This window comes from Chelonoidis abingdonii, unplaced genomic scaffold (assembly GCF_003597395.2).
Source record: "Chelonoidis abingdonii isolate Lonesome George unplaced genomic scaffold, CheloAbing_2.0 scaffold0013, whole genome shotgun sequence".
Classification (NCBI taxonomy): Eukaryota; Metazoa; Chordata; order Testudines; family Testudinidae; genus Chelonoidis; species Chelonoidis abingdonii.
Window position 1 is genome coordinate 1 of NW_027424274.1, and position 26,986 is coordinate 26,986.

General features: G+C 44.2%; 1 protein-coding gene across 2 annotated transcripts; it reads left to right on the top strand.

Moving 5' to 3' along the window:
* The first annotated feature begins 2,107 nt into the window (after positions 1 to 2,107).
* Positions 2,108 to 21,770, top strand: GATA3 (GATA binding protein 3). Of its 2 annotated transcripts, none has more exons than XM_075061334.1 (4): positions 2,108 to 2,642; positions 6,827 to 6,972; positions 14,313 to 14,438; positions 20,373 to 21,770. In XM_075061334.1, exons 1-4 carry the CDS (start codon positions 2,444 to 2,446, stop codon positions 20,655 to 20,657), a joined length of 756 nt encoding a protein of 251 aa, XP_074917435.1. In that variant the 5' UTR covers positions 2,108 to 2,443; the 3' UTR covers positions 20,658 to 21,770. The 2 variants fall into 2 exon arrangements, with proteins under 2 accessions (XP_074917435.1, XP_074917436.1); XM_075061335.1 differs by having other exon boundaries at positions 6,830 to 6,972.
* Positions 21,771 to 26,986: the final 5,216 nt, after the last annotated feature.

The window sequence follows — 26,986 nt, forward strand, 5'->3', positions numbered from 1 at the left end:
CCCCCCCCGACCCTCAAGAGTTAAACGCCATTTGGATTTGTTTGTTAATTGGATTTTGCCTTTACATTATAATTCTTTGTAGCATTATCAGTTAATATTAGGGGTGAGGGGGGAAGAGATGGAAGAGTGACATGTGTGTGTTCAAGGCTGGGATGTTAAATTCACCCTGGATGGGAAAATAATAGATTTGATATTAAAGCCTGGCTTTCTAACCTTGTGCCGCATTATAGTGTGTTTTATATATTACTGTACATATACATCTCGTGTTGGGCTATGATACATCACATACATGTAATCATGTATGTAGCCGTATATAATGGGAATTTACTATCTAGATCATAGTTCAAACAGATAGCCTCGTACACACCTATGCCGAAGAGACACATGTACTGTTTTTACGGGGCCTAAATACATTTCAGGATGAATCGTCTCCTTACCCCTGTTTAAAAAGAATAATTCAAGCGGTTCAGGCTGTAGCGCTGGAGTTTTCTTTAGGATTAAAAAGCAGGGCATAACCTCCTGAGCCTGGGAGCGATCCCAGTTGTGGCGCACACTGCAGAAGCCCTAGGTTTGAAATTAATTAGGAAAAAAAGCCCACCCGAAAATAAAACAAAATTGACTGGAAAGCGATGATCGGAATGGAAATGGAATGGAATGGAAACGGCATCGGAGCTAGTCCGGATTCACTGATCTGCGCCCAGGACCTCACCTACTTGTTGAGTGAGCTGCTAAGCGTTACTCGCTGTTCAGTAAATGCATTGTTCTGCTTTTAGAATCGGTAGAATAATTATTGCTAAGGATCAGCAGCTTTTATCCCCCTCCCCGCCCCGATTTATCAGCAGAAGGTGGAAATGCGGTCTCTCGGATGTAGCCTGAATATTATTTACTACGTTACTTCCTGGATAAGATAATGAATTTTGACCCTTCATGTTCATTTAATCCACCTCCCCTTCCTTTAGCACATTGACTTTCAGTGTTGTTCACAAATGGCTAACGTGATAAGACACATGCATAGAGATCATACAGAGACACTATATCTCATTCTAGCTAGCTATCTGTGTCTCTAAATATCTGTGTCTATGTCGAACTCTGTAGCTTTCTATAGTTAGAATTATCACAGTGTCTGGCTATAGATTTGAATGCCTCCGTAGAGATCAATATATCGTTAGAAATATCTCAAAAAACATAATTTGGCTGCTCTCCTTGGGTTCAGTGTTTTCCATCATATTTAAAAAAATGTAGATTTCATTTTTTTTGCAAGCACATAAAAGGATAAAATGATGAAAATCAACTGCAAAACTCCAGTGCAATATTAGGAAGTGTAGCTGTATATTTTAAGATAAGGTTTGAACCTATCTAACGTAAAGATCTTTTGGAACCAGTTACACGTTGTGTGTGTGATATTGTCCTTATGAAGCTGGCCGAGTCAAAGACACACAAGTCCATGTGCGAAAACAGACTAATGGTGAAACCCTCCCCCCCAGGTTATTAACACATCAGTGTCTTCTCCTGGCTCTCTTCTTGTGGACAGAATATCTCCGTGCCTCGTAGTTCACGGTTACTTAAGAGCAGGGAATGAAGAACCCAATAATAGCTCAAAACTCGCAAGAGTGGATTCTCCTCCAGGGTTTGCAGTTTCGTGTGGGATCTTCACTGGAGAGGCCTTGTGCGATTGATTGAAGAGGGAAATTTAAGAAGGGATTGACAAATCCATAAGCAATATCCGAAGATTTGAATCCCTTTTGCCCTCCAGCCAACCACACCTGAGCACCGCTCTGGGCCTCGATCCGGCAATAGCTTTTACTTTTAGGCATAGGGCTGATGCCAAAGGGACTGGGGAGGGGGGTGTGCAGTTAAGCCAGTGGGTACGTTTTTGCAGAATCGCGGCTCTAAGCTCAGTTTTGCTCAGGCCAGCAGGTCCCTGGCTGCTGCACTTTTCTCTCCTGGTTTGACACCCTGGAGCAGAGCGCCGTGTGAGCTGTTTCTTGAGGTTATCGCCAGGAGGGCTTAGATGGGTGACAAAGAGAGCTAGCCTGGGGGTCTTGCAGGTGCTGGTCCATCCCTGAGGGAGTGTAACCTGGCCTGCTTCTGTTCTCTCCTAGCAGGGAGCCAGGTGTGTCGCCCACCGCTTCTCCACGGATCTCTCCCTTGGCTGGATGGGAGCAAACCCCTGGGGGGCCACCACAGCGCGTCTCCTTGGAACCTGAGTCCCTTCTCCAAGACCTCGATCCATCACAGCTCTCCGGGACCCCTCTCCGTCTACCCGCCGGCTTCCTCCTCCGCTTTATCCGCGGGTCACTCCAGTCCGCACCTTTTCACCTTCCCTCCGACCCCTCCCAAAGATGTCTCCCCGGATCCCTCCATCTCCACCCCGGGATCCACTGGCTCCAGCCGGCAGGACGAGAAGGAATGCATCAAGTACCAGGTGTCCCTGGCTGACACCATGAAGCTGGAGTCCTCTCACTCCCGCAGCACCATGGCATCGCTAGGAGGGGCCTCCTCTTCCGCTCACCACCCCATCACCACCTACCCGCCCTACGTCCCAGAATATGGCTCTGGACTGTTCCCCCCCAGCAGCCTCCTAGGGGGCTCGCCTACCGGGTTTGGGTGCAAATCAAGACCAAAAGCGCGCTCCAGTACAGGTAGGGTTCTTGGATTATTAACCCCCGGGAAAGGGAGGGGAAATTGGGAGAGGCCCTGAACCTATGTGGTCAAGGCTCAGCTGTGTCCAGTCCTACAGACAGGCTCCTTCACTCAAGCGCAGCCCCTGGAGAAGGCGTTTTCAATCTCCTCCGGGGCATATTATATTGGCCTCCCTAAGGGCCAGATCAGCCCCCGCTCCACAAGAAACACTGAGTTAGGAGAGGAGGGTGGGAAGTCATGTACAACAGGACTTTGTAATAAAACAAAGGGGTGTGTGTGAAGGTGGGGGGGGACATCACAGCTGCCCTAAAGGCTGTACAAAGTCCCAGCCGAAGTTTGCATCCCGAGATTAATTGAAGGGCAGCGAATCTACCTACCAGTTAGTGGACATGAATCTGGTTGATGTCCCGCCCTTCCTTGCTTCCAGGAAGGAGGAGAACCAGAAGGAATTGTACCAGTCTCTTTTGCAGCCCTCAGTCCACCCCAAAGCTGCTAAAACCAGGGGCTCTGTAACTGGTGGGCTTGAAGTGGCTTGGGACAACAGGGGACTTCAGCTTTACTTTTTTTCTCCCGGGGAGCTGTCACAGAACCCTGACATGCATATATCGGTTCAGTGACATGCTGGGCAAAGAGGCAAACAGACCAGCTAGGATTTATCCAACCCCCCACCCCCAAGAGCCCACTTCCCAGGCTCATCCCCCGCCCCCCCGCAGCTCAGATGCCAGTTTGTAGCAGCGCTGGGAAAGCGTTCTGCAAAGGGAGTTTTGTTTCGACTGGGCGGCTGGGGTCTCTCTCCCAAAGATTTCACGAGCCGGACTTTGAAAACCAATATATCCCATGCTCTCTCCCTCTATGTGCAGCAGGGCACGATTAGTCAAAGCTCTCACCCCCCCTTCTGTGGAGGCTGCTGCAGGGCTGCTTGGCAGGATCGCGATCCGTTTTCAGGGTTTTTCCAGGGTGACATTTACTCTGACTGTCTGGGCAGGGACTGTCTCTATTTAGCTGATATGTTCGAGCTAATCCAATTATTTTCAGACTGCTGCACGCGACAGTTGCATTGTTTATCCAACGCCAGGAACTTTAATAGGGTCCGGATGCGGTTAGAGTGACAAAAAACCCCAGACCTGCATGTTCTGTACATGAAAGCAGACTGGGGCGGGGGGGGGGAGTGAGAGAGAGAAAGAGAGAGATGGAGTGAAACAAAAGAGAGGGAAAGAGAATAGAACAGGAAGGGGAACTTACTGGTGATGTCCAGTGTTGGGAACAAACTGATCCGAGTATCAGGGGGGAGGGAAAGCAAATGGACTCGGAGGGGAACCAAGTCCGGTGCATTCTTGGCTTGATTTTAGACAGCCCGTACGCCTCCTACCTGTTCTGAAAGTCGAGCCCCCAGCCCTGAGACCCGGACCGGCAGCTCAGGAAAAAGGGTGCCCAGGAGATGGTAGAGAGGTGGCGTTTGCAGCAGCAGCCGTGCCGCAACCCGCCTGCCCGGTGTGCGCGCCCGGCCAGTCATTTCCAAAGCTCCCCTCTGCCCCCTTGTTGTTGTTGGCTTGTTTGTTTTTGTTGTCCTGCTGCCACTCTCTGTTACTTCTAGAAAGGCAGCTGCGGTTTGCAGCACCAAAAGCAGCGCCGGCTTTGTGGTGGGGTTGCCATTTCAACCTCAGCGAGCTGGGAGGCCGGGGAGGTGGGTGGGCAAAGGGACTGGAGGTGGCGCAGGTGAAGGAGGGAGAAACGGCTGCTACCTTTGTGGGGTTTTGCTGTTTGCAAATGCTCTACAACAGGCAGACCAGGCGGCAGCGTTTTGGAAAAACGGTTGAAGTTTGTGGTTAGGGTGCGGATGCCTCTTTTTTTTAAAAATTCTTTTTCTTTAATGCACGGATTGTAATGGCCCCCAAAGGCACGGTGTGAATCAAATAAGCCGGCAGCATCTCCTCGCTGCGCCAGGGGCCCCCAATCCAGTCTGGCTGCTCAGGGAGCAAGTGTCCTTAGAGCAGCGTGCTGGGGGCTTTGCAAGCGGCTGCTGCCATGTTTAAGGTTGTCACGCTGTCCCCCGGGTGGCTACACAGAGCGAGCCACCCCCATCGGCTCCCGCAGACCCCGCTTCCCTTTCCCCCTGCAGTGGGGCCTCTCCGCAAGCAAACCGTGGAGCGCAACGCTTCCCCCACCCACGGCTGGGCCCGGGCGGGGGCCACGGGCTCAAGCCCTGCTCGGGAGGCTACGGGTTGTTTGTCTGGAACGTGGCAGCGCGGCCCTAAAACTCTGTGTAGCTGGGCACAAGAGCGAGTTAATTACCCCGGGGCCTGCGCTAGGCGCGATCGGATCCCCATAGCAGCGCCCTGGCTGCGGGCTTGCCTGAGCTGAGCTCTCGGTGGGGATCTGAACCCTGCAGCCCTTTCCCCAGGGGCAGGACCCTCTTGGCGGGCTAGCGCCGGCCCCTTTCTGGGTCTGCTGTGAGGATGGCAGGATCGGACCCCTACTTTGTGATTAACCGGACGCGTTTGGTTTTGAAATCGAAGGCGTTTAAAGCCGTTCGGGGCTCAGTTCGCAAGCAGCTCTGAGGTTTACAAACGAGCTTTTCTTTTCTTTCAAAGAACGAATGGAAATGAATTGTTTCAGTGCGGGAGGGTGGGTCCTGTACTGTTAGTGGCTGGGTTGGTTCAACAAAGCCCTTAGCACAAAAACCACTCCTGTGACTGTAGCAAAAACCCCCCATATATTTCCTGTTCCCAAATGCCTAAAAGTAAGCGTTGGGCCATGACTCTTCTGTGTGCAGTGATCAGCTTCAATCATCCTCCTTTTTGCTCTCTGAGCACATTTATTAGTTTGTAGGCGATCATCTTTAACCAAACTAATAAGCACAATCACCAGGATATTTTATTATTGAAAGCTCTGGGGACCTGTGGTTAGATTTAAAAATGGTTTGTTTGAACCAAAGCCAGCAGCAAAGCCTAATGTTTCTTGTCTTAATTTCATCCTGACTTTAGCAGGGTGGGGATAAAGGAGGCAATGGAAACTGTAAGCCAGGCCAATATTAAAGGTATTGCTTATTTAGGTTAAACAAATGGCAGTAATAGAGGATCAGCATTAAAATAGTAGACAGCTGACAACCTCTTTCCCTCCCTGCTTGAGAAAGAAAAGAGTTGGGAAACAGGTTGATAAGAAGGAGAGAAAACAAAATATTTTAGAGCCACAGCACTGGCCCCATATGTGCATTGTGGGGTCCTCTAACTATCTCTTAATTAAAAGCCTCATCAACAGGGGAGAGTGACAAAGCACCTGTGGGGGTGAGGCACCGAATCTGAGTTTGTTTTCCACCGGTCGAGTGAAATACTGTCCCTGTTAATTGAATACGCCAGAAATTGACTGAATCTCTCTCTTCACTGAACTGGTTGCTGATGCTTTTGCTTTTCTGCCTGGCTTAAAAGAAAACACAGCCCTCTAGGAACTCCTCATAGGCAGCGCAGGGGCTGGGCTAGGGCTTTCATTCAGACTTTAAAGATCGATTGGTGTTGTCAAGCCAAATCGATGCGATTTCGCCAATGCCCTAACTCATTGGATTATACCAAAACCTTCAGGCCTGCCTGCCGAGGCCAGGGATAGAGGGAGTTAGAAATTCTATGGAACCTTTATTCAAAGGAGTAAGTAGCACTTTGCTGGCAGGACTAGCTTCATTGGTTTCAATGGAACTGCTTCCTAGGTAAGGCCTTCTAATGTGAGGAAGGGTTACAGGGTGGGCACCCTGTGGTTTGATCGAAATTAGCATGTGGGAGAAGCAGTCCCATGTAACTCACTGCAGCTGGTGCTAGTCAGTCCTGCAGGATCAGGCCCCTCTTTATTTTCCTGGCTAACTGTAATGATCTCCGCGCAGGCTAGTGAACAGTTTCCAGCAGCTCAAACGAAACAAGCAAGGGGCTGATCCTGCCTCCGCTGCTGGGGAGGGTGGAGAAGGATCGGGCCCCTAAAGCTTTGGGGTTGTGGTTTGTTTGGCCACCAGAACGACAACTCGTGTGTGAAATAATGAACAAACAGACCTGCCCAAAGCGATGTCCAGGGCTTTGCAGAGGGCCTGGGGGAAGGTGATGTTTGGGGGAGAGGGAGCTGAGCTAGATCAGAGGCCTTTCACACTTGTCGCCCCCCACCCCTTTGCTTTTCATAAGTGAACTATGTGCCCTCTTGTTTCCAGAAGGCAGGGAGTGTGTAAACTGTGGCGCTACCTCAACCCCCCTGTGGAGGAGAGATGGCACCGGGCATTATCTGTGTAACGCCTGTGGACTCTATCACAAAATGAATGGGCAGAACCGGCCCCTGATTAAGCCCAAGAGAAGGCTGGTAAGTCCCTTTCCGGAGCTTCGAGCCAGACAGCACTAACTTTCTGTCGTTGTTGTGTTTGATTTCCTCAGCTCAGGATGGCGAGCTTTCTGAAGGGAAAGGGCAGGAGAGCCCACAGACATGTCAGTCTGTACTGAAGAGGGGTTTTAAAGTACGAGCTATAGAGAGACTCTCAGCCCATCCCCCACATTACACTGTGCCTGCCAAGTTACGTACCATTTTTTTTTTTTATATTTGTGCCTTTACAAATCTCTATGTGTAGGAATTACTTTAAGGGATGCTGATTTTCTTACATGGGTCTTGGGTGGGGAATAGCGGCTAGAGGAGAAGTGTGGCAGAGCACAAGGTCTGAGAGGCCTCACCTTGAAAGAGTGAGATTTTGAAACCCATTTTTTTTTTAAATTTGAAACCCTCATGGGGGAAATTTGTGCGTTTCTTTCTCCTCCACCCAAGAGGGATTACAGGGACAGGTAGGTTTTAAAGGAACACAGGGACTTATCCTTTCCTTCCCTCCCTTTCTGAACTCAAAAGAGTTTTCCAGTTTATTTATTGTGGGATTTAGGATGGAGCGTGTTATCCACTATGGTCAACTTCTGCTGATTGGACAACAGATCGCCTTGGTAATTGGCACTGATAGATTCTTAGAATCTAAGGCTGGAAGGGGCCATAGGGATCATCTAGTCCAGAGGTTCCCAAACTTCAACAACCTGTGAACCCCTTTCACTAAAATTTTAAGTCTCGCGAACCCTCTCCTAAAAAATGAACATTTCCAGGGATTTTCTCTTTTACCTGAGTATAAATTGTAAAAGCAGTGATCTTGGAAATATAAAATTTGTTTTTATGACATGCTTATTACACACTATTTATTATTATTTATAATTACAGTATTTTTATTACATTAGGAAAACGGCAACACTCTTCCTGATCTCACTTTCATAGCTTGTATCACTTTGAATAAGCCTGTTATAAGAAAAGGCTCCTATGTTTCATCAAGGAGTATCAGATGAAACAGCATGAAGGTATTTAAGAAGCCAACTCAAAGAGTTCCTCCTACACAAGCATTCAGGTCTTGAGCAGTCCAGGCAAACAACGCACGTTACAACAAAGCTTAAACTTGTTCTTCATAATAATTTTAAAAACAATAGTAGCTGCCTATTTAATTTAAAAAACAGCAAAAAATATCCACTTCCCTTTCCATTTCTTATAAGAAGTCTTGAAATTTAAATCTCCTCAGTCTGATAGATATGCTTGCTTTGATCTGCTTAGCTCTTGGAAGTCCAGGGACTCCGTGCTGCTGGACCCATGCTGCCCGGGGTCGCTAGGGACAGCTCTGTCTGCCATTAGGGAATTTTTTCCCAAGAACCCCCTGTAAGGTTCACGAATCCCAGTTTGGGAACCACTGATCTGGTCTGACCTCCTGGAAAACAGGCCAGTGAACGTCCCCAAAAGAAGTCCCAGGGCAAATCTTTTAGAAAAAAACAACCCCTCTTGATTTAAAAAAGGTCAGTGATGGAGAATCCACCACAATCCTGCATAAATTAGGCCCCAATCCCACAAAGGATTGCACCCATGCTTCAAGTTGGGCCTCATTCTCCACCACCCTGGAATAGTCATTTGCATCAGTGCAGTGTGGGTGTAAAATGCTACCGTTCCGGTCTGGTAGGAGTTTTACACCCACGGGTGTAAACGAGGACGCAGGGTGTAGGGCAGAACCTGTGAGTAATGGCACTGAAGTGAATGGTGTGTGTAAAGTTAAGCCTGTGCCTCAGCCCCCTCCGAGGGCACCTAAATAAATGCCTCATTCAATTAAATAATGGTGTTAGGTCTTGTAACTGTAATATACATCATATGTTTAGCATCCCCAGTGATCTGTCTGTGGATTTCCTGGGAAGCCACAAAAAGTCTGGAAGGCATGGCTAATGATCATGCGAGCAACAAGGCTGGGGGGGGGGGGAGTGGGACAAAATTATGTTCCCTCCCTGGGAAGTGACTGCATGTTTAGAATGAAGGAACATTTAGTCTCGTTATTATTATTAAAAATGCTGACAGTATGCTGACTGCTGTCCAAAACACAGAGGAAAGTGTGATTCCTGCCCCATGGTACTTAACAGCAGAATTAACAGACAGAATAATACAACTTCCCTTAAAGCCCAGATCCTGCAAACACTTAGACCTATATCCTGCAAATCATGCTTAACTTTATGCACAGCGAGTAAGCCAATGGGTCTGTGCAGGGCACGTGTGTAATTTTGCTCAAGTAACTAGTCCCATTGATTCCAGTGGGATTACTCACATGAGTAGAGTTACGCACGCACCTATGGCCCCAGTCCTGAAAACACTAAGGCCTTATGTACACTTATTGGGGGTTCGACATGTGGCAATCGATGCATCGGTGGTCAATTTAGTGGGGCTAGTGAAGACCCGCTAAATTGACCGCAGATCGTTCTCCTATTGACTCCTGTACGAGAAGCGCAAAGGGAGTTGACAAGAGAGGGTCTCCAGTCGACATGGCGTAGGTAAATACTCACATAGCTCAAGTTGTGTAACTTGGATTGATCTCCCCTCCATAGTGCAGAGAAGGGCTAAGGCGCTGCTTAACTTTATGCCTATGAATCATCTCATTGAAGTGAATAGGATATTCACATATGCAAATACTGCATCTTTTTTGGGATCAAGTTCTAAATGACCAGAGGAAAGATAACATTGCAAGGAGAAATGCAGTTGTCTTGGACTGGACATGTAGGTTTGGGGACGAAGGGGTAAGTTCCCTGGTATATCCTCCTCTCTCAAATGCTGCACAGTACAGGCAATACTGCTCCACTACTTACAATGAACTTTTCCCTTAAAAGAAACTGTTGGTCCTACTTAATGGAGTCTCTTTCCTGCCCTTATTAGAAAAAGGAAAAACTTTCTAGGGAGGGAAGTGCTTGTAGGCTTTTCATGTTGGGAAGCTCCAGCCTCCATGCCCCTCCCCCCTTTCCATTCCCCTGTCTTAAACACACACACATTTTTCTGTCTTTATTATTTTTTTTCTTTCTCTCTTCATGTGTAAAGCTAACTTCCTAGGAAAAAGCTGCCGGATATCTGAGCACTGGAGATAACCCATAAACAACAGCTCTGCTTCCCCAACCCAAACACTGAGGAGATTAAATGCATTAGAAGGAGAAGGGGCTTGAAAAAAACCCCAAAACAAAACCCCAGGCAGCTGCAAGGTGTGCTCTCAAAGCAAGTATGATCACACATCAAAGACCGCTCTGAATCACCCCAAAGCTGCACTTACAAAAAAAAATATATATATATCCTGTGTTGTGCCCTTAAAATGAAGTCGCCTTCCTCCCCTCCAAAAAAAGTCCCTGCAGTTTGAACACGGTCTGTACTAACTGGTGACATATATAAATGTTAGATTTTTGCCTTTCCCTTTTCTATATAAACTGAACAAAGTAAGTGCTCTGCCTCCATTTGATACCACATTGCTTTTGCCAAATTTCCCCAAGAAGGCAGATGTCAACAGAGCTGTGACTTATATTTGCATTTCATCATGTATTTAAAAAAAAAGGCATCTGTGGCTCAACTTGATCTGTTCTAACTTTCAAAAAGAGAGTGAGAGAGACAGGCTGGGTGTGTGGTTACGGCACAGGATCTAGGATGTATTTCTCTCGCTCCGGCAAGCTTCCTATATGACCTTGGGCTAGTTTCAGAGGGTCTCATCTACAGCCCATTGAAGGCAAAGATAGGAAACCCCCACCCAGCTCTGACTAAAATCAATGCAGGCTTCATTTATGAGAGTTGGATCAGACTAATAACCTTTGTGAGCCATAGCGCCTAAAACCAGATCTACTTAGTTTCAGAGGGTAGCTGGATTCACTAGTGAATGGAAAAGCGCTTTGAGATCCTCCCCCAGGAGATGCTCTATAAGTACAAAGTATTGTTGTTGTGCATTCTGCCAGGGAGGATTTGTATCTGCAGGACATGACATGGTAATCTCACACTCCAGTTGTAATAACTACAATTAATTTTGAGCTTGCTCATTTCCATTGAAATCAGTGAGAGTTTTCTCATTGACATCAGTGAGAGTAGGATAAGACCCTTAGTTCTGTTATTTTTTAGTATTTCTTTTCAGAAATATAATTGTGCAAGAATAATGCTTTTTTTGGCCTTTAAATTACATTTATCATGAGGATTTTTGTGTCGTGTGGAATTACTGATTGTGAACATCAGTGGCATAGGGCACAAAACCGCAAAATGTCTCCAAGGGAGACATTTCCTCTTGCGTGGGCTGAGTCAAATATCACTGGTTTTACATATCCCCAGGGACTCAATGCTTCAGGCCTGACAAGGGTAAAACTCCCACTGAAAGCCTAGAGCCTGGTGCTGCTCCTGCTCCACTTATGGAACGGCCATTGGAGAGGATGGGAAATGAGCCTATGCAGAAACTGAAGCATCAGTCCCCACGTCAGTTTTCGACTCTGATCCTACAAATGCTGACACACACGCTTAACTTGAATTGATTTCAGTGAGATTTCTCATATGCTTGAAGTTAAGCATGTGCCTCAGTATTTGCAGGACTTGGGCTTTAGATTTGCCCAAGAAAGGACTGCAGGATCAGAAATCAACACACGCGCGCACACACACACACACACACACGCTTTTCCCTTTGCCTAGCAAGTATGTGTCTGCAGTTCATATTTTTGTAAATCAGAATATACTCACTTCAGAGCATGCAGACACCTGGCTTAATTTTTGAAACAATTTGGAGTGTTAACATTTAATTTCTTTGCAATTTTTGCATTGAAAAATCTGTTATGATGGGCTAAAAAGAATTCCCACATTAAGAAAATAATCCTAGGTCTTGTCTACACTTAAAGGGGGGTTCGATGCATGGCGATTGATGCATCAGCAGTCGATTTAGCGAGTCTAGTGAAGACTCGCTAAATCGACCGCAGATTGCTCTCCCGTCGACTGCTGTACTCCACCTGAATGGGAAGCACACGAGGAGTTGATGGGAGAGTGTCTCCAGTTGACACTGCGTAATGTGGACCCCGTGGTAAGTAGATATAAGTATGTCAACCTCAGCTACATTATTCACGTAGCTGAAGTTGCTCAACTTAGATTGGTCTCCCCCTGTAGAGTAGACAAGGCCCTAGACTGCAACTGATTGCTTACTTCACATGTTGCCTAACATACTACTACTCTGCATGGGCTCCCCTGTTTAAAAGTTTGCCAGTCAGATCTCTTAATTAATCCTCATTTTCCTTAATGAGATCAAAGCAAAACTACCCTTTCCTTTATCATGATCACTAGCCATATTTGCATCCCACTTTGGCTTCATTCTTTTCTTTTTTTGGTAGCCTGGACTTGGCAGAAAATGTAATGTTTGCATGTTAGTTTTAGCACATTTAGGTCCCAATCCACAGCCCATTAAAGCCAATTGGAAACTTTTCGGTGCTTGAGATGAGGTCCTCAGAGCTTGATTCTTTAGTCTGTGGGAGTTTCCATTGAGCAAAGTCTAGGCTGGGGACATCAAGACTCCTTGAAGTCAGAGTGACCAGGATTTCGCCCAGTGTTTTTCCAGTTATAGTCCGTCACATGCAGACTAACAGTTAAATAGCTTGAGCTACAGAAAAATTGCTGCATATCTTCCTACTTTGTATACACAACTAGGACCTGATCCTTGCATTCCTGACATACCCTAAGCTCCCATTGGCCCAGATCGTGGCAGCTCCTTTGTATTCAAGCACGGCGAGTGTTCTAGGCAGGTTATTTTGTGTGTATGTATTTACTTTATGTTTCACGCTTCTGTTGTCTAAATAATGAACTAATGAAAATCCCAACCAGCCAATAAGCAAAGGACATCCCCATCCCTTTAATCCCCCCACTACCTTTAATTATTATTTAAGTTGTAACATGACCTGCCAAAAGCCAGGAAATTCACAGGTAAAGTGAACACTACCCCTAATGTCCACGTTTGAGTTTTAGATTTGTTGTACAGTGTCCAGAAATTTAGTGGTTTTTAAATGTTGCATGTGCTGCGATAGACAGCCAGAGTGGGTAGTGGGGTAAATGGCTAGATTAGTGGCACAAAGAAGAGAATTAAAACTCAGTTTCTCAGGGTGCTGAGTGGTGCCGAGCTCCAGCAAAGCACTTAAGCACATGCTTAACTTTCAGTTCATGAGTAGTCCCCTAGAAGCCAAATAATAAGTGTGGAATCAGAGCCCAGTAACCGTTTAATGTTTGTGAGGGGCAGAAAGGACTTTGGCTTTAAAGATCTTATTTGAAAGCCTAAGGGCTGATCTACACTTCGAGAATAGTGTAGCTGAAGTTGACATATCTTAGGTCGACTTACCTCGTGTCCTCAGAGCGTAGGGTCAACTTCCACTGCTCCCCTGTTGACTTTGCTTCTGCCTCTCGCCACGGTGGAGTACAGGAGTCAACGGCAGACTGATCGGGGATCAATTTATCGCGTCTACACTGATGCGATGAATCGATCCCCGATAGATCTATCACTACCCGCCGATTCTGCGGGTAGTGTAGCCGTACCCTAACACATGACAAAGTGTAAGGAGCTCAGTTTGTCCATCGCAGATGGATGGAGTGGAGTAAAGTGGTAAAAGTTGTGATTGTTAATTATAACATATGTATAAAAGATATGGTTCTTTTTTTCCTTTTCTTATATGGCTTCTATAAAATGGTGAAGTCTTATTTCAGATCTATAAATACTTAAACTGAAATATTTGGCTTAAAATTATGTGATTGATAAATCAGCTGCTGCCACCCTTAGCTGAAATATGAGTTACAAGATGGAGCCTGTGCAATAGTTCTGTGCGCTTCAATGTGAGTGAAGTCTACAGAACAGAGCATTATTTGGGGCCTGATCCTGCATTCTTTGCATATCCAAAAAGCCCAGTGACATCTGAGTTTTGAATGTGCTTTAAGGTCTGATCTAGTACCCAGTGAGGTCAACGCAAGGCTTTCTGTTGACTTCAGTGGTTGTTAGTTTGGGCCCTATATGCAGAATCAGACCCATGGGCACCTGAAAGTTTTAAAATGGAAAAGCCTGATGGCATTTAAGTAATGTTTTCCTCTCTGAAACGTGATCTGCCAGAGCTGCTGTTTTGAATGATTTCTTCTGGAGGTTTGGCACTCATCGTAGGCCCCCAGTGCCGTTCCTATATAATTTGGGATGAAAGCACCTTGGGGATTTTCAGAATTACTATTTGTTCTCACAAGTCAATTTAGCAACATGCAGTAGTTTTGTCCAGTTTCTGTTTGCTGGCTCAGTGGTTTTGCTGATTGAATCTTTTTAATACGGGGGCTTTTTTTTTTCTCCCACCCTACCTCAGTCTGCAGCAAGACGGGCGGGCACATCCTGTGCAAACTGTCAGACCACCACCACCACGCTGTGGAGGAGAAATGCCAATGGTGATCCTGTCTGTAACGCCTGCGGGCTCTATTACAAGCTGCACAATGTAAGTGTAACTGTAACTCTCGTAAGGAAGCTTCTGTTTCAGGCACGTACATTAAAAATTCTCCTGAACTTAAAGGGCCCCCGTCCTGAGAGGTTCTGAACACCCGCTTATCCCTTTGGGACCTGCCAGGATCAGATCATTAGCCAGGATGAGGAAACGCTCCCCGTCCCCTCCTTAATGATTTTGATTAAAATAGAATTGATGTAACAGGACCTAGTTTGAAGCCTTATTAGACAGGCCCACAGATCAGTAACGATATACCTTTACCATGCTCAAGCCAAGAAAGGAGGAGTTTATCAACAGAGAGTGATATTATCTACTTTGTGTTGGACTCCGCACACTGGAAAAGACAACATTCCATGTTGCAAACTGATACGCTTTGGATGCCAAGTCCGGTTCCTTGAGAAAATATGAGCTCAGGACAAAAATAACACACCAGACATTATTTCTTAGGCCCCTCCTTGCTTCCTTCTCCCCAACCCCCCCCCTCAAAAAGGTAGCTATAATTGCCGGGATGGTACACTCAATTCCTAAAATGAAGAGGATTTGATTTAGTTAGAGGGATAAAGAGTCTGCTAAACCTGTGCTGTGAATTTTAAAGCGCTGCTTGTGGAAGGGAAGGGGAAATGAATTAAATGTCTGGTAGATTTAATCTAATAGCTTCATGCAAAGCCAGCTCACCTAAACCAGGGATGCATGCCCTAAGGAAAGCGCTGAAGGGATCTGGAAAGAATTATACCAATTATTATTATTATTATTATTAATAATAATAATTAATAATAGACTCTTAAGACTCATACAGTTACATTCATTACATACATGGAATAATAATAATAATAAATTAATAACAACAATGTAAGAAAGAAGGCAAAGACTTACAATTGCTTTGCTTTGATGTCACATTTTTTTGGAGTGGTTGTTTGCTTTATGTTTCATTTAGAAATACTGAGCCGAGTGGAGCTGAGGGCATTAGCTGGGCCATCATTTCCATTTAATATTCAAGCTGTTATGTCTTTAGGGATGACAGAACCAGTTTGGGTAAAATAAAAAATGACCAAAATCTTTGCCGAAGCCTAGCCATGCCCCCCTTATTCAGCACGGAACAAAGTGTCGTTAACTTTGCCTATTCATTTTCATTTTCATGTATCTCCACCCTCATTTGGTCTCAAGGAGTAAATGAAGGGCACCACCCTCTTCCATTGCCTCCAATGGCAGCTGGCTCCAGGAATCTGGAGTGAAAGCACTGACCTGTCCCATGGTATTTCCAGTCCAAGAGGGATCAGAAAGTAGCAGGCATCTCAGGAGAGAATTCGTTCTTGCAAAGTTTCCAGTTCAGTCATGTGTATCCGAACACTCGGGTTCCTATCCAAACCTGTCTGGCTTTTGCTGGTTCACTCACCCCTTCATTTTTTTATGTCTATGTATCCTGTGTGTTGTGGACCTGATCCACCCCTCCCCACCCCCCCAGATCCAAATTTTGGGGAAGTTCAGATTCAGCTGTGAAATTTGTGACATGGGGCACATCACTCTGCTGAGCAGATTAGAACCACTTTCACATTCTTTAAAAACATCTTCAGCTGGTGGTGGCTATAGTACATGGGCCAGATTTGGATACCCTTTACTCAAGTCGAATGGCATCTTGCTCTCAGTGGATCCATTGGCTTAAATGGGACTGCTGGTGGAGTAAGATACTGATCAGCAAGAGTTTCAAAACTGGCTGTTAATGAATAAGATCCTCTTTCCTCATGGATGATGTCCAGTTGCAGCTCTGTCTTTAGCCCTGATGGGAAAGGGAAGGTAGCAACTCCCAGCACTGCTTTTCTCTTTAAAATACCACCCCCCTTCCCAGATCTAAAGATTTTTGACTGCGAGGTGGAAGATCAAGGTTTTATTTATTAACACCTTTCTCCTGCCCAGACAATGTAAGAGTCTCTGACTGCAAAGGCCCTAGTGTGTTGTGGAGGTTAGGGAGATAAGTGAATACCAGCAAAGAAACTAAAGCAGAGGGAACATAGGTGGGAGAAGGCAGGCTGTGAAAGCAGATACCTCGGAGTGTGGTGAGGAAGAGGGCAGGAAGGCAGCATCCCATGTGGTGACTGATTTCCATGATGTGCTGTAAAGCATTGGGAGTTTTGTTGAGTTGCCTTCAAGCGGAGGCCACCTCTTTTGCTGTCTTTCTGGGAGGCAGGATCGATAAGATTGTGTTAACTGTATTGTGAATAGCACCAGATTAATCCTTCAGTCAATGATTTGCTACAGAGGGGGCCAGTTATGGCAGGTGGGCAGGCTTCCTCTAGAGGCAAATATGTTTATAAGAAAGTGTAGAGATCCTCAGGTGCTGCAAAGGGACATCACTGAAGTTGATGTAGGAACACCAGTTTGCAGAGGCCGAGGATCTGGCCATGTGCGTTTTGAAACCAGCACTAGTTTCCAGTGAGTGGTGAGACAGAAGTCTGTATGTCTCTGGGTCTCATCAGATAAGTCCATTCTTAACCAGTGCTATGAGTCTCTAGTAAGCTGTGGTGATCAATATGAATTTAAGGCCCTCTGTCCCTCCAAAGAAGCATTCAACATAGTCACAGAATATAATGGATCAAATATATGGAATACGTTTTTTATTGTTCTTGCATTTTCGTGTTTTTATTAATGAGTTTCATTCAGACCTTTAAACTGTTGTCTGTTTAGAGCCCACTCCTGCAAATGATCTGTAGGGAAAACTCTCAATGAGACCAATTCCATGGCTGGCATGACAGCAGGGCTGGGTCCTGGCTAATACAGCAAGGGAATAATATTGATGCTATTCCCTGAGCCTCCTGGTTATGCAAATTTATTTTTAGTGTTCCACTAGATTCCTGCCGGTAAAGCAAACCCAATTGCCTGGAGGATGTTAGTAATAATAGTCTTGGGACTCCTGTTTCTGTTGAAGTCACTGACAAATGTCCTATTGACTTTAATAGGACCCTTTAACAATCATATTAATAATTACTAACATTACACATTTATAGCATATGTATAAAAGAGGGTGCCTTCTGGGATCCTCAAGTGCTTTCTCAGATACAGGGACTCCTAGAGATTAACTGAACATTATAATGACTAAATCTGCTGCAGCCACAGAGCACCATTGAAGTCAATGGCAAAAATCCCACTGTCTTCAGTCTGAGCAAGATCAGACCTATAATATATAAGACTAACCAGAGGTGATGCGAGGGGGCGGGGGGGGGGTTGAGGTGGGGGGAAGGGGCATGCAGAGTCACAGCACCCTCCACCCCCCTTTGCTGCTTGGCTTGTACTGAGCATGCTCACACGGACTGAGCATGCTCAGTAACAGTGCTGAAGCTGTCCGCCCTCACTTTGCCCCCCCACTATGGGCAGGCATGGGTCATCTCTGACTATTCTATCTGTTTGACGTATTGAATTTGGGGCTTTTGGGGCCGATCTTGCTGCATTGAACTTACATGCAATATTCCCTAGAAGTAGGATTAGGCCTGATTGACTTCAAAGGGAGTGGAGGATGCTGAGTACCCTGCAGGAGGCCCTCTGCATCTCACAGGATCGGGCTCACAGAGCTCAAGCGTGCACCCTTTTAAATGTGTGAGCTGCCATTGATTTCAAAAGGTGCAAGTTCTGACCCTTATTTCGCAATAGGTGGAAGCTACAAGCCAGCAGAACAGTGTGTCGCAAGAACAGAATTAAAGCAGAGAACATATTTCCTTGCAGGACTGCCCATTATTAATGGGATCCATCTGAAATGAATGATTTTCATATACATGTGTTTGGCCCATTTCTATTATTATGCTACTCGAAATAATCTCTTATTTAGCATGTGTGTAGCTTTTACTGCAGAGGTAATTTTGTTGAAAAGGGAGCTGTGTCCTAACCTCATGTTAATGTGCAGTGGAAACAGAGAAAGATCCGTGGGTTCAGTTCCTATGGGTGACCTTTTAATTATACTGCAACTACATTTTAAAGTCAGTGGAAAACCAAAATCTCTTTCTATCCTGCCACTGGGATCACAGCAAAATTCAGCCTCAGTTCTCTCCTGCCGGGTCACCGAGGGCACCTGTGTATAGTGCTTGCACATGGCACATATTGCATATGATCTTGCTGCAAGGAACTCACAAGTACTCACTCTGCTGGGAGAAATGGGGCCACATGTTCTGGTGTCCCCCATCCAGTGTTGATGGAAAGTGCAGAATTGACCACCTTGATGGCAGTGGTCTGTATATCTACCAAACACGTACAGTGTGGTCAGGAATGGTGCAAACTGTCCCCAATATCCTTCAAACCTGAGTGTCCTTAGAACTAAATGGGTAGCTCACATTCTGTGCTCGTTCAGTCTCAGGCCTCTCCGTTTTCAATTGGCAGCCTCATTAGCAATCTAATGGGAATGCTTCTCCGCTAGGAACTGGGGGTGACACCACTGACTCATTTGAAATAGGCCATCAGACAGACTCGGATGATAGCAACTTTTGATTACTACTGACCTGGGCTGGATTTGAGCCAGCATTCTGCAGGTGAAAAGCTTCATCTCTCAGAGGTTCCAATCCTCTGAGTTACAAAAGGCAATTGAGAAGCAGGATGGTCTTGTAGTTAAAGGTGCTAAACTGGGACCCATGTAAGCATGGTCCTTTTCCTGGCTTTTCCATAGGCTTCCTGTTGGATCTGGGCCTCAGATCCCCCTCTGTAGAATGGAGATAATACTTGCCCTACCTGAGTGGACTATTGCATACATTAATTAGTAACTCATATGCTATGGTGGGGAGCACCATGCGATAGCCTGCAAACAAGAAGGTACATTTTCCTATAGTCATAAATAATGGTCACAATGGTGCAGGAATGATATTTTTACACCTTTATTTGTCATCATTTACTAGAGGTGAGAGAATAATTTGCGATGGATAATTTATCAGATATATTTAGCCTCTTTTCCCGCTGGCATGATATCCACCAGCTGATTGTGATTCCCTCAAATATACAATTAATAGTAATATTCAAAGTGACCTGGTTAATATTTTGGGGGTTTTGTTGAACTCTCTGGATGGAGCATAGTTTGCTATGGGTGAAATTCATCCCTGTGCTGAGAACTCAGGAAAAGGCCTTTGCATCACTTAAGTCCCAGCTAAGCCCATAAGCCGTAAGTGGGACTTAAGTGGGACATGTGTCTGATACTGGCCTCTGAATAGAGATGAATTTCAGCCTGTGAGAATTAGATATTCAACGTTTCCTTCTTGCGCTTAGTGTGTGTGGTTGGTTCGATAAGTCACATGGTATTGTTTCTCTTCCCTGATTGTATGTGTGAATTTCACTACTGGTGCAAATATTCATGCATGAGAATTTAATGTGTGTGTGTGAATTTTAAATTTGCTTCCTGCCAATAAAACTCAGATCAAGGAAATATCTGCAGAAAAGGCACACACAAAAAGGAGTAAGCATATCGAAAGCAAATTTATTTAAAAAAAATACCAATAATACTTTTTGCTCATGTTTTGCAGTATTTTCCCAGTTCTATGATGGTGACAAGAGTATTTTAGCTCCTTTGTAGACAAGATTGAGATTTAATTATTTCACTGGATATTAGGTTTAATGATTTTAAATTTGCCTTAACAAGAGGCCTTGAGGGTTGAGATAGTGCCTTTAAGGACTATATGAGTTGATACACCCTAGCTTGTTTTGCAGATGCACTCCAGTTACCTAGTGTCCTGGAACATGGTAACCTAAACCTTTTGGTCACTGGAAGTTACATACATTAATCTTGGCAACCATGAAACCCTACCAGCTTTTTTTTGCACATGTCCCCAAAAGACTCGTTTGGATCTGGAATTTGGTTGACCGTTTCTAAGGTCTTAATGATGTATCGGAGATGAGTTCCGTGATGATCTGGGGAGGAGGGACAGCAGCAAAAAAACCAATAAAAAATAATTGATTTTTGTTTAGATTAACAGACCCCTGACTATGAAGAAAGAAGGAATTCAGACCAGAAACCGAAAAATGTCTAGCAAATCCAAAAAGTGCAAAAAGGTCCATGACAGCCTGGAAGATTTCCCCAAGAGCAGCTCCTTTAACCCCGCCGCCCTCTCCAGACACATGTCCTCCATCAGCCACATTTCACCTTTTAGTCACTCTAGCCACATGCTGACTACGCCGACACCGATGCACCCGCCATCCAGCCTCTCTTTCGGACCTCATCATCCTTCCAGCATGGTCACTGCCATGGGTTAGAGACAGACTCCCCCTGCTGAATGCTTACGGTCTCAAAATGAGATTTACTTTATATACTTGCATTTTTGCAGGCGTGAGGTTATCCATTTGAAGTCCAAAACAAATGGATAAAAAATAAAAAAAAAATGTTATTTGAAGGCATAAAAGGAAAAAAAAAAGGAAAAAAAGAAGTGATATTTGCCACTTTTTAAAGGAACTCACTATGGTGTCTGTATTCTCAACCTCTGAATCTGGACTCCATCTGTGAATAAGCCATTCAGACTCATCTTCCCTATTTAACAGGGTCTCTAGTGCTGTGAAAAAAAAAAGCTGAACATTGCATATAACTTATATTGTAAGGAATACTGTACATTTGAGGAAGACTTTATTGCATCTGGGTAAGCTGTAAAGACAGGCATGAAGGACTCAGAGGAAAATTTTTCTAAAGGCGGATGGGGAGGAGAATAAAAATGCCGACTGAGAAGAACCAGGTCTAATGAACGAATGGACAAACTGCCAGTCGTGTCCTCTCTCTCTCTCTGGCTGGCTCAAGTTGTTTGATGCATTAACTAACTAACTAACTAACTAACTAAAAGCTGTAGGCAGATCATTCATTCAAGGCACCAGGCCTTTTACATAGGAAGTAATAATGGTTTTGAGGCAATCAGTGTTAACATATGGATATTGCCAGTGAGGGTTTTCAGATAGCCATTCTTCAGGCCTATATGCATTGTGAACAAGTTCCTGTAATTGTTGTTTGTATGTATAATTCAAAGCACCAAATTAAGAAAGATGTAGATTTATTTCATCCTATAATACAGACTGAATGGTTGTATAAATTTATTTACTGCTAGTGTTAAGACCTGTTTTTATTTTTTTTTTTGGTTTTATTTTGTTTTCATATTTTTTCCCTCTTTTTTTTTTTTTTTGAGAATAAACTAGATTAAATTCTGTTGACTTACAGGTGTTTTGTGCTTGGCGGTGTGTGGAGGGGGATTCTTTTCATTTTTGTTTTGATGATATTTATTAAATAGCTTTCCTGGGTATGGGTGATGTGTATCTTTTTCAGCTCCTTTTGACGGCCAGTGCAATGTTTGCGGTGGTTTAAAAATAAAATAAAATAAATGAAGTGCATGTTAGAGTGACCCACTGTTCAGTGTCTGTTACAGATCCCCTCATTTGCAAAGCATATGAAGCTGCTGCAGCTCCCAGCTAGGCGAATCATTCCTTTCACTTATGCTTTAGAAGCTTATGCTGCCGAGATTGCAGGTTCAAGCCCCTGTGCTAATCACAATAATACGATGTACAATGAGAAATTTAGTGGGGAGGTTTTCAAAGGTACCGCTAGCAGAGAGGTACCTAACTCTGCTTTAGGCCTTTAAAAAAAGGCCTCGAGACCTTTGGAAAAAATCCTGTATGGTAATAAGCTTTCCTCATGTTCTGTGCTAGTGATTGCTGCCCTAAAGCACTTCCTTATGCAGTGAGACATTTTTTACAGTCTAAAGTCCAGATCCTAGAGTGAGCTGTGCATGGGCAGAGCCTGCATTCCTGCTGAGCCTCAGCGAGGTAGATGGATCTTATTGCAGAAGCAGGAATCTTAACAGTATACAAAGGATGATGATGAAATCTATATTGCTAACACCTAGCCATCAAAAATCATGAGCCAGGCCCCCAAAATTCAGGAGATGAACTTGAAAATATTGAGATTTAAAATGAATAAATACATTTAGGGGTCTTTAAACTTGCTTTCTGGTGTTTGAGTCTTTAGGGTTCATGTTTTTGTAGTGTTTCTCCACAAAGATGGGGGCTGAAAACTTTAAAAAGAAAGTTGAAATTTTACATATTCACATAACTCCAGGAAGTGAGGCTTTAAGAAAAGCACCGAACATCCTGAGACTTGTGATACAATGGCAAGGGTTGGTAACACTGTCAGGCTTGTAGACCTCATAGCTGTCATTAAACAAAAATAATATTCAACTCTCGACAAAGATGACTTGCAAATTGATTATTATACCCTGAGGATGGCAACATATGAGGCCAATACAACAACTGAATTCCTTTTACCTACAAAGTGGAAGCCCCATCTCGCAGCCACGTATGTGAATAATGTTTACTCATTCAAGTAGTCCCGCTGGACCAAACTGTGCTCTCAACGATACTGCTCTTAAGGCAGAGTAAGATTTATACCAATGTACATGAGATGAGAATTAAACCCATTGGGCTTGCTTCACCATTGCTCTGAATTGTGTGTAACTATTTACTCCAATGCAAAGAGGCCATTCTGATCTGGGAACATTTCATAGATGTGTTGCACTGGGTACATGACTATACCCAGGGCAACAGGTGCAGGTTCATTGACTTCAGTGGGCTTACTCACAAGAGTAGGAATTTCTCATGTGAGCAAAGGGTTGCAGGATTGGACCCATGATTCCTGTGGGTAACGTTCAAGATGAAAATAAAGTGGGCCAAAGAAGACTTTGATTTGTTGTTTTGTCTTTGTTTAGCTTCTTCCTCCCCCTGCTTCCAAATAAATATAGCCGAAATAAGTCTACATCACAACTGAGGAATGACCAGGATGTATATGGCACACACAGTAACGATTTTGTAACACTGGCTGGTTCCCTTTTATGCTGTTGATAAAGATGTGTAAACATAAAATCAAAACAAATCTATGTTAATCACCTGCTTTCTCAATGAATATTTAAAACATAAAGACTAAATGTTGAAATAAAATGGAGTGGAGGATTACTGTGGTGCAAATAGAGATCTCATTGGCTCCTAATTAATCATCTGCTAACGATAAAGCTAGTCTCAATTAGTCTGACTAATAAAAGGAAGTCATCACCTTTGGCAATATTAAGCTTGAGATTTTTTTGCCATTTTAAAAATTCATAACACTTCAACCTTTCCCTCCTTTGACTCATCAATGGATTGGAGGTAAAGACTAAGGTATTGACTCTAATCTGACTGACACCATTCTAAATGAGATCAGAACATGGATTTAAGACGCTTTCACTAACGCCTACTCAGTTGATGTCTTTCCATTGTCTTTAATGGAAGCTGGATCAGGCCTTACCACCAAAAGTCTTTCACGAGGAACAAGGATAATAATTCTGCTTGTGACTTGCATCCTGTACCACTTCACTGACATTCTCTATCGATCTAATGGAACTGTAATAAAATGTTGGATGCAATTCTTTCTTGAACATATTGTCATTTGAAGTCTGATCCCACAAGCACTCTTTGCTTGGAACTCAAACTGATGTCAAGGCTTGAAAGGTCGGATGCTTTAGCATTATGTGTACCATGTTAAAAACATTGGGTATGGGTATAGATAGTGGGTAGAATCTTGATCTCATTGAAGTTAATGGGAGTTCTGCCATTGACTCCACCGGGGCCAAGATCTACCCACTATCTTTATTCTGCATAGTGATGAAACGTTCTGTTCTCTAGAATACATATTCTAGAGTTTATCCATCTTAGGTTTTCTTTTCTATTACACAGGTAAGAAGGCAGTACCAAAGCTAGTTTGATACATGAAAATAGGCCAAGAGCTGTCAACCGATCTATTGCTACAATATTTCTAAGTAAAACTGATCCCTTCTGAATTTTGAATCTGCCTTGCTTCATTTTTGAAATAACACAGCAGCTCTACCAGGTACATGAGAAATCATTTGTGTGTGTCAGAGAGTAAAGATCCTTTTTCTCCAGTTTACTATTCTATTTGTAAAAACATGTTGCATAAGACTCATTATGGAAGGTATCATGGAGGCTCAAATCCCTCAGTCCTTACTCAGGCAACACTCAGGAGCTTTGCATGAATAATGACTTCTGGGTTTGATGCTACAATTATTGTTTTGTTTTACTTAGGGCCTGGCCCAAAGCCCAGTGGTGGCTTTGAGTAATGGTAAAGGGTGATAGTATCATCTCCGACAGTATGTGCTTTATTGACCCGCTTCTACTCATATTCAAATCAGAGGCAAAACTCTTGTTGCCTTTAGTAGTGTTGGATTAGTCCATACATGTGTGTGTGTATGTGTGATCAAGCTATGATAAAAGAACAATTTTAAAGATGCAAAGCCAGGTTGGGAAATGCCAGAATTAAGGTTGCAACCTAAATTTGCTCCACTTTTGTGTATGCTTGTGATACACTTTTCAATTACATGACAAGACACTATTTTTTCCCACAAGACCCCATCCACATTCAGTGCACAGGAGAGACTTGTTCTTGGGATAAATCAGGGTGGTGTAGAGAACAAACCTGTTGTCTGTGGACTCCTATCTTATTTGTTGCTGATGCTGGAAGGTGTGCGCTATTTGTAAATCTGGAGACAAGCAGGTCTAGATCTGCCCAAAACTAAAGGCCTGACCCCTCAGTTAAGGGGAGGAACTGGTAGACCCAGGCTATCACTGATTTCTGGGGACAATAAATGAAAAAAACAGGATTGGGAGTGAGGTCAAAGGTTAAAAATGAGAAAGTCAGAGGGGGACACTGAGCAGAGAATCCTGGACAGTGCCCATGTCTCCTCAGACGCATCCAGAGAATCTGTAGGACTCTGCCCAGATATGTGAGTGGACAAGGGACCGGAAATAGGCCCCAACAGCCCCATCCAGCTTCCTCCTCCTAAAGTGATGGATGGCCATCTTGACCTGAGCCAGGAGGAGGTTGTCAAGGAGACTCCCAGGACTTTGTGGGGCCATGGATGGGATCTGAATGGATCAGCTGGAGGAAAAGTGCAGCCAGGACCTCAGTAAAACATTCAGGTTGCACTGAATGAGATGGAGGATTGCAGGGAGAGAAAGAATGGTCTCATGGTTAGGACAGTTGAATGCACACCTAGAGACTGTATCGCTGCCTCTTGCGACAGAGCTCCTATGTGATACCGGGCAAGTCACTTCAAGGAGACTTTTCACAGGTGGTCACTAATTGTATGTTCCTCATTTTCTGGATGCCCAACGTGAGACCTGGGGTCTGATCTGCAGAAGTACTGAGTGCTCACAACTGCAGCTGAAGTCAATGTGAGCTGTGCTTTGAATATATAAAGTGCTATGTAATACTGAATACTCTATAAAATCAGGACCTCAACTGGGGCACCCAAAATTAGTGCATACTTTTGACCTTAAACTTTCTGTGCCCCTGCTCCCCATCTGTAAAATGGTAATAATACCACCCCCTCATCTCGCAGGGAGTTAATGTTTGTGAAGCACTCAGATACTACAGTGATGAGTGTCATGGAAACACCCACGAAGAACTGAATAATTCTATCTTCAGAGCGGGGTTTAAAAAGCATGCAGTAAATAAAGGATGAAGCCCTACACTGAACAATGAGGATTAGCAGGAATGTTGTAAACAAGACAAGAGAAGTCATTCTTCTGCTCTACTCCATGCTGATTAGGCCTCAACTGGAGTATTGCGTCCAATTCTGGGAGCCACATTTCAGGAAAGATGTGGACAAATTGGAGAAAGTCCAGAGAAGAGCAACAAAAATGATTAAAGGTCTAGAAAACATGACCTATGAGGGAAGGTTGAAATAATTGGGTTTGCTTAGTCTGGAAAAGAGAAGACTGAGAGGGGACATGATAACAGTTTTCAAGTATGTAAAAGGTTGTTACAAGGAGGAGAAGGAAAAATTGTTTTTCTTAACCTCTGAGGCTAGGACAAGAAGCAATGGGCTTATATTGCAGCAAGAGAGGTTTAGGTTGGACATTAGGAAAAAGTTCCTAACTGTCAGGGTGGTTAAGCACTGGACTAAATTGCCTAGGGTGGTTGTGGAATCTCCATCAGTGGAGATTTTTAAGAGCAGATTAGACAAACACTTGTCAGGGATGGTCTAGATAATTAATCCTGCCACGAGTGCAGGGGACTGGACTAGATGACCCCTTGGGGTCCCTTCCAGTTCTATGATTCTATGATACAACAACATATTGAATAATTTCTCATTATACTGAGCACCTTCCATCCTGTGCACTGAATGAGGCAGGGGAAAAAGTGGTGAATGATCATGTAATTGAAAACTGTATATTAATGCACAAAGGGGCTGAATAAAGGTTCCACAGGCAACTTTAATTCTGGTATTCCTATCTGTTGAGGGCTTGACTTTTAACCTTAATAATGTTATTCCTATCTGTTGAGGGCTTGACTTTTAACCTTAATAATGTTATTTTTAAGCATTTTTTTGAAAAAAATTTTGGAAATCTTAAACATAGTCCACAGATCCCCAAGTTGAAACCCACTGTTCTGTAATTACAACCTTTCACAGACCCTTTGGCCATAGTCTGAGGATCCCCATAGGTACACAGACCACAGGCTGAAAACCACTGCTCTAGGTGGAAACAAAAATGAGGAGAGA

Excerpts from the sequence above, each read along its gene's own strand:
- GATA3 (XM_075061334.1), top strand. The coding sequence starts at position 2,444 with ATGAAGCTGGAGTCCTCTCACTCCCGCAGCACCATGGCATCGCTAGGA. Across the intron at positions 2,643-6,826 it reads AAAAGCGCGCTCCAGTACAG|AAGGCAGGGAGTGTGTAAAC; the intron begins GTAGGGTTCTTG and ends TCTTGTTTCCAG. Across the intron at positions 14,439-20,372 it reads TCTATTACAAGCTGCACAAT|ATTAACAGACCCCTGACTAT; the intron begins GTAAGTGTAACT and ends ATTTTTGTTTAG.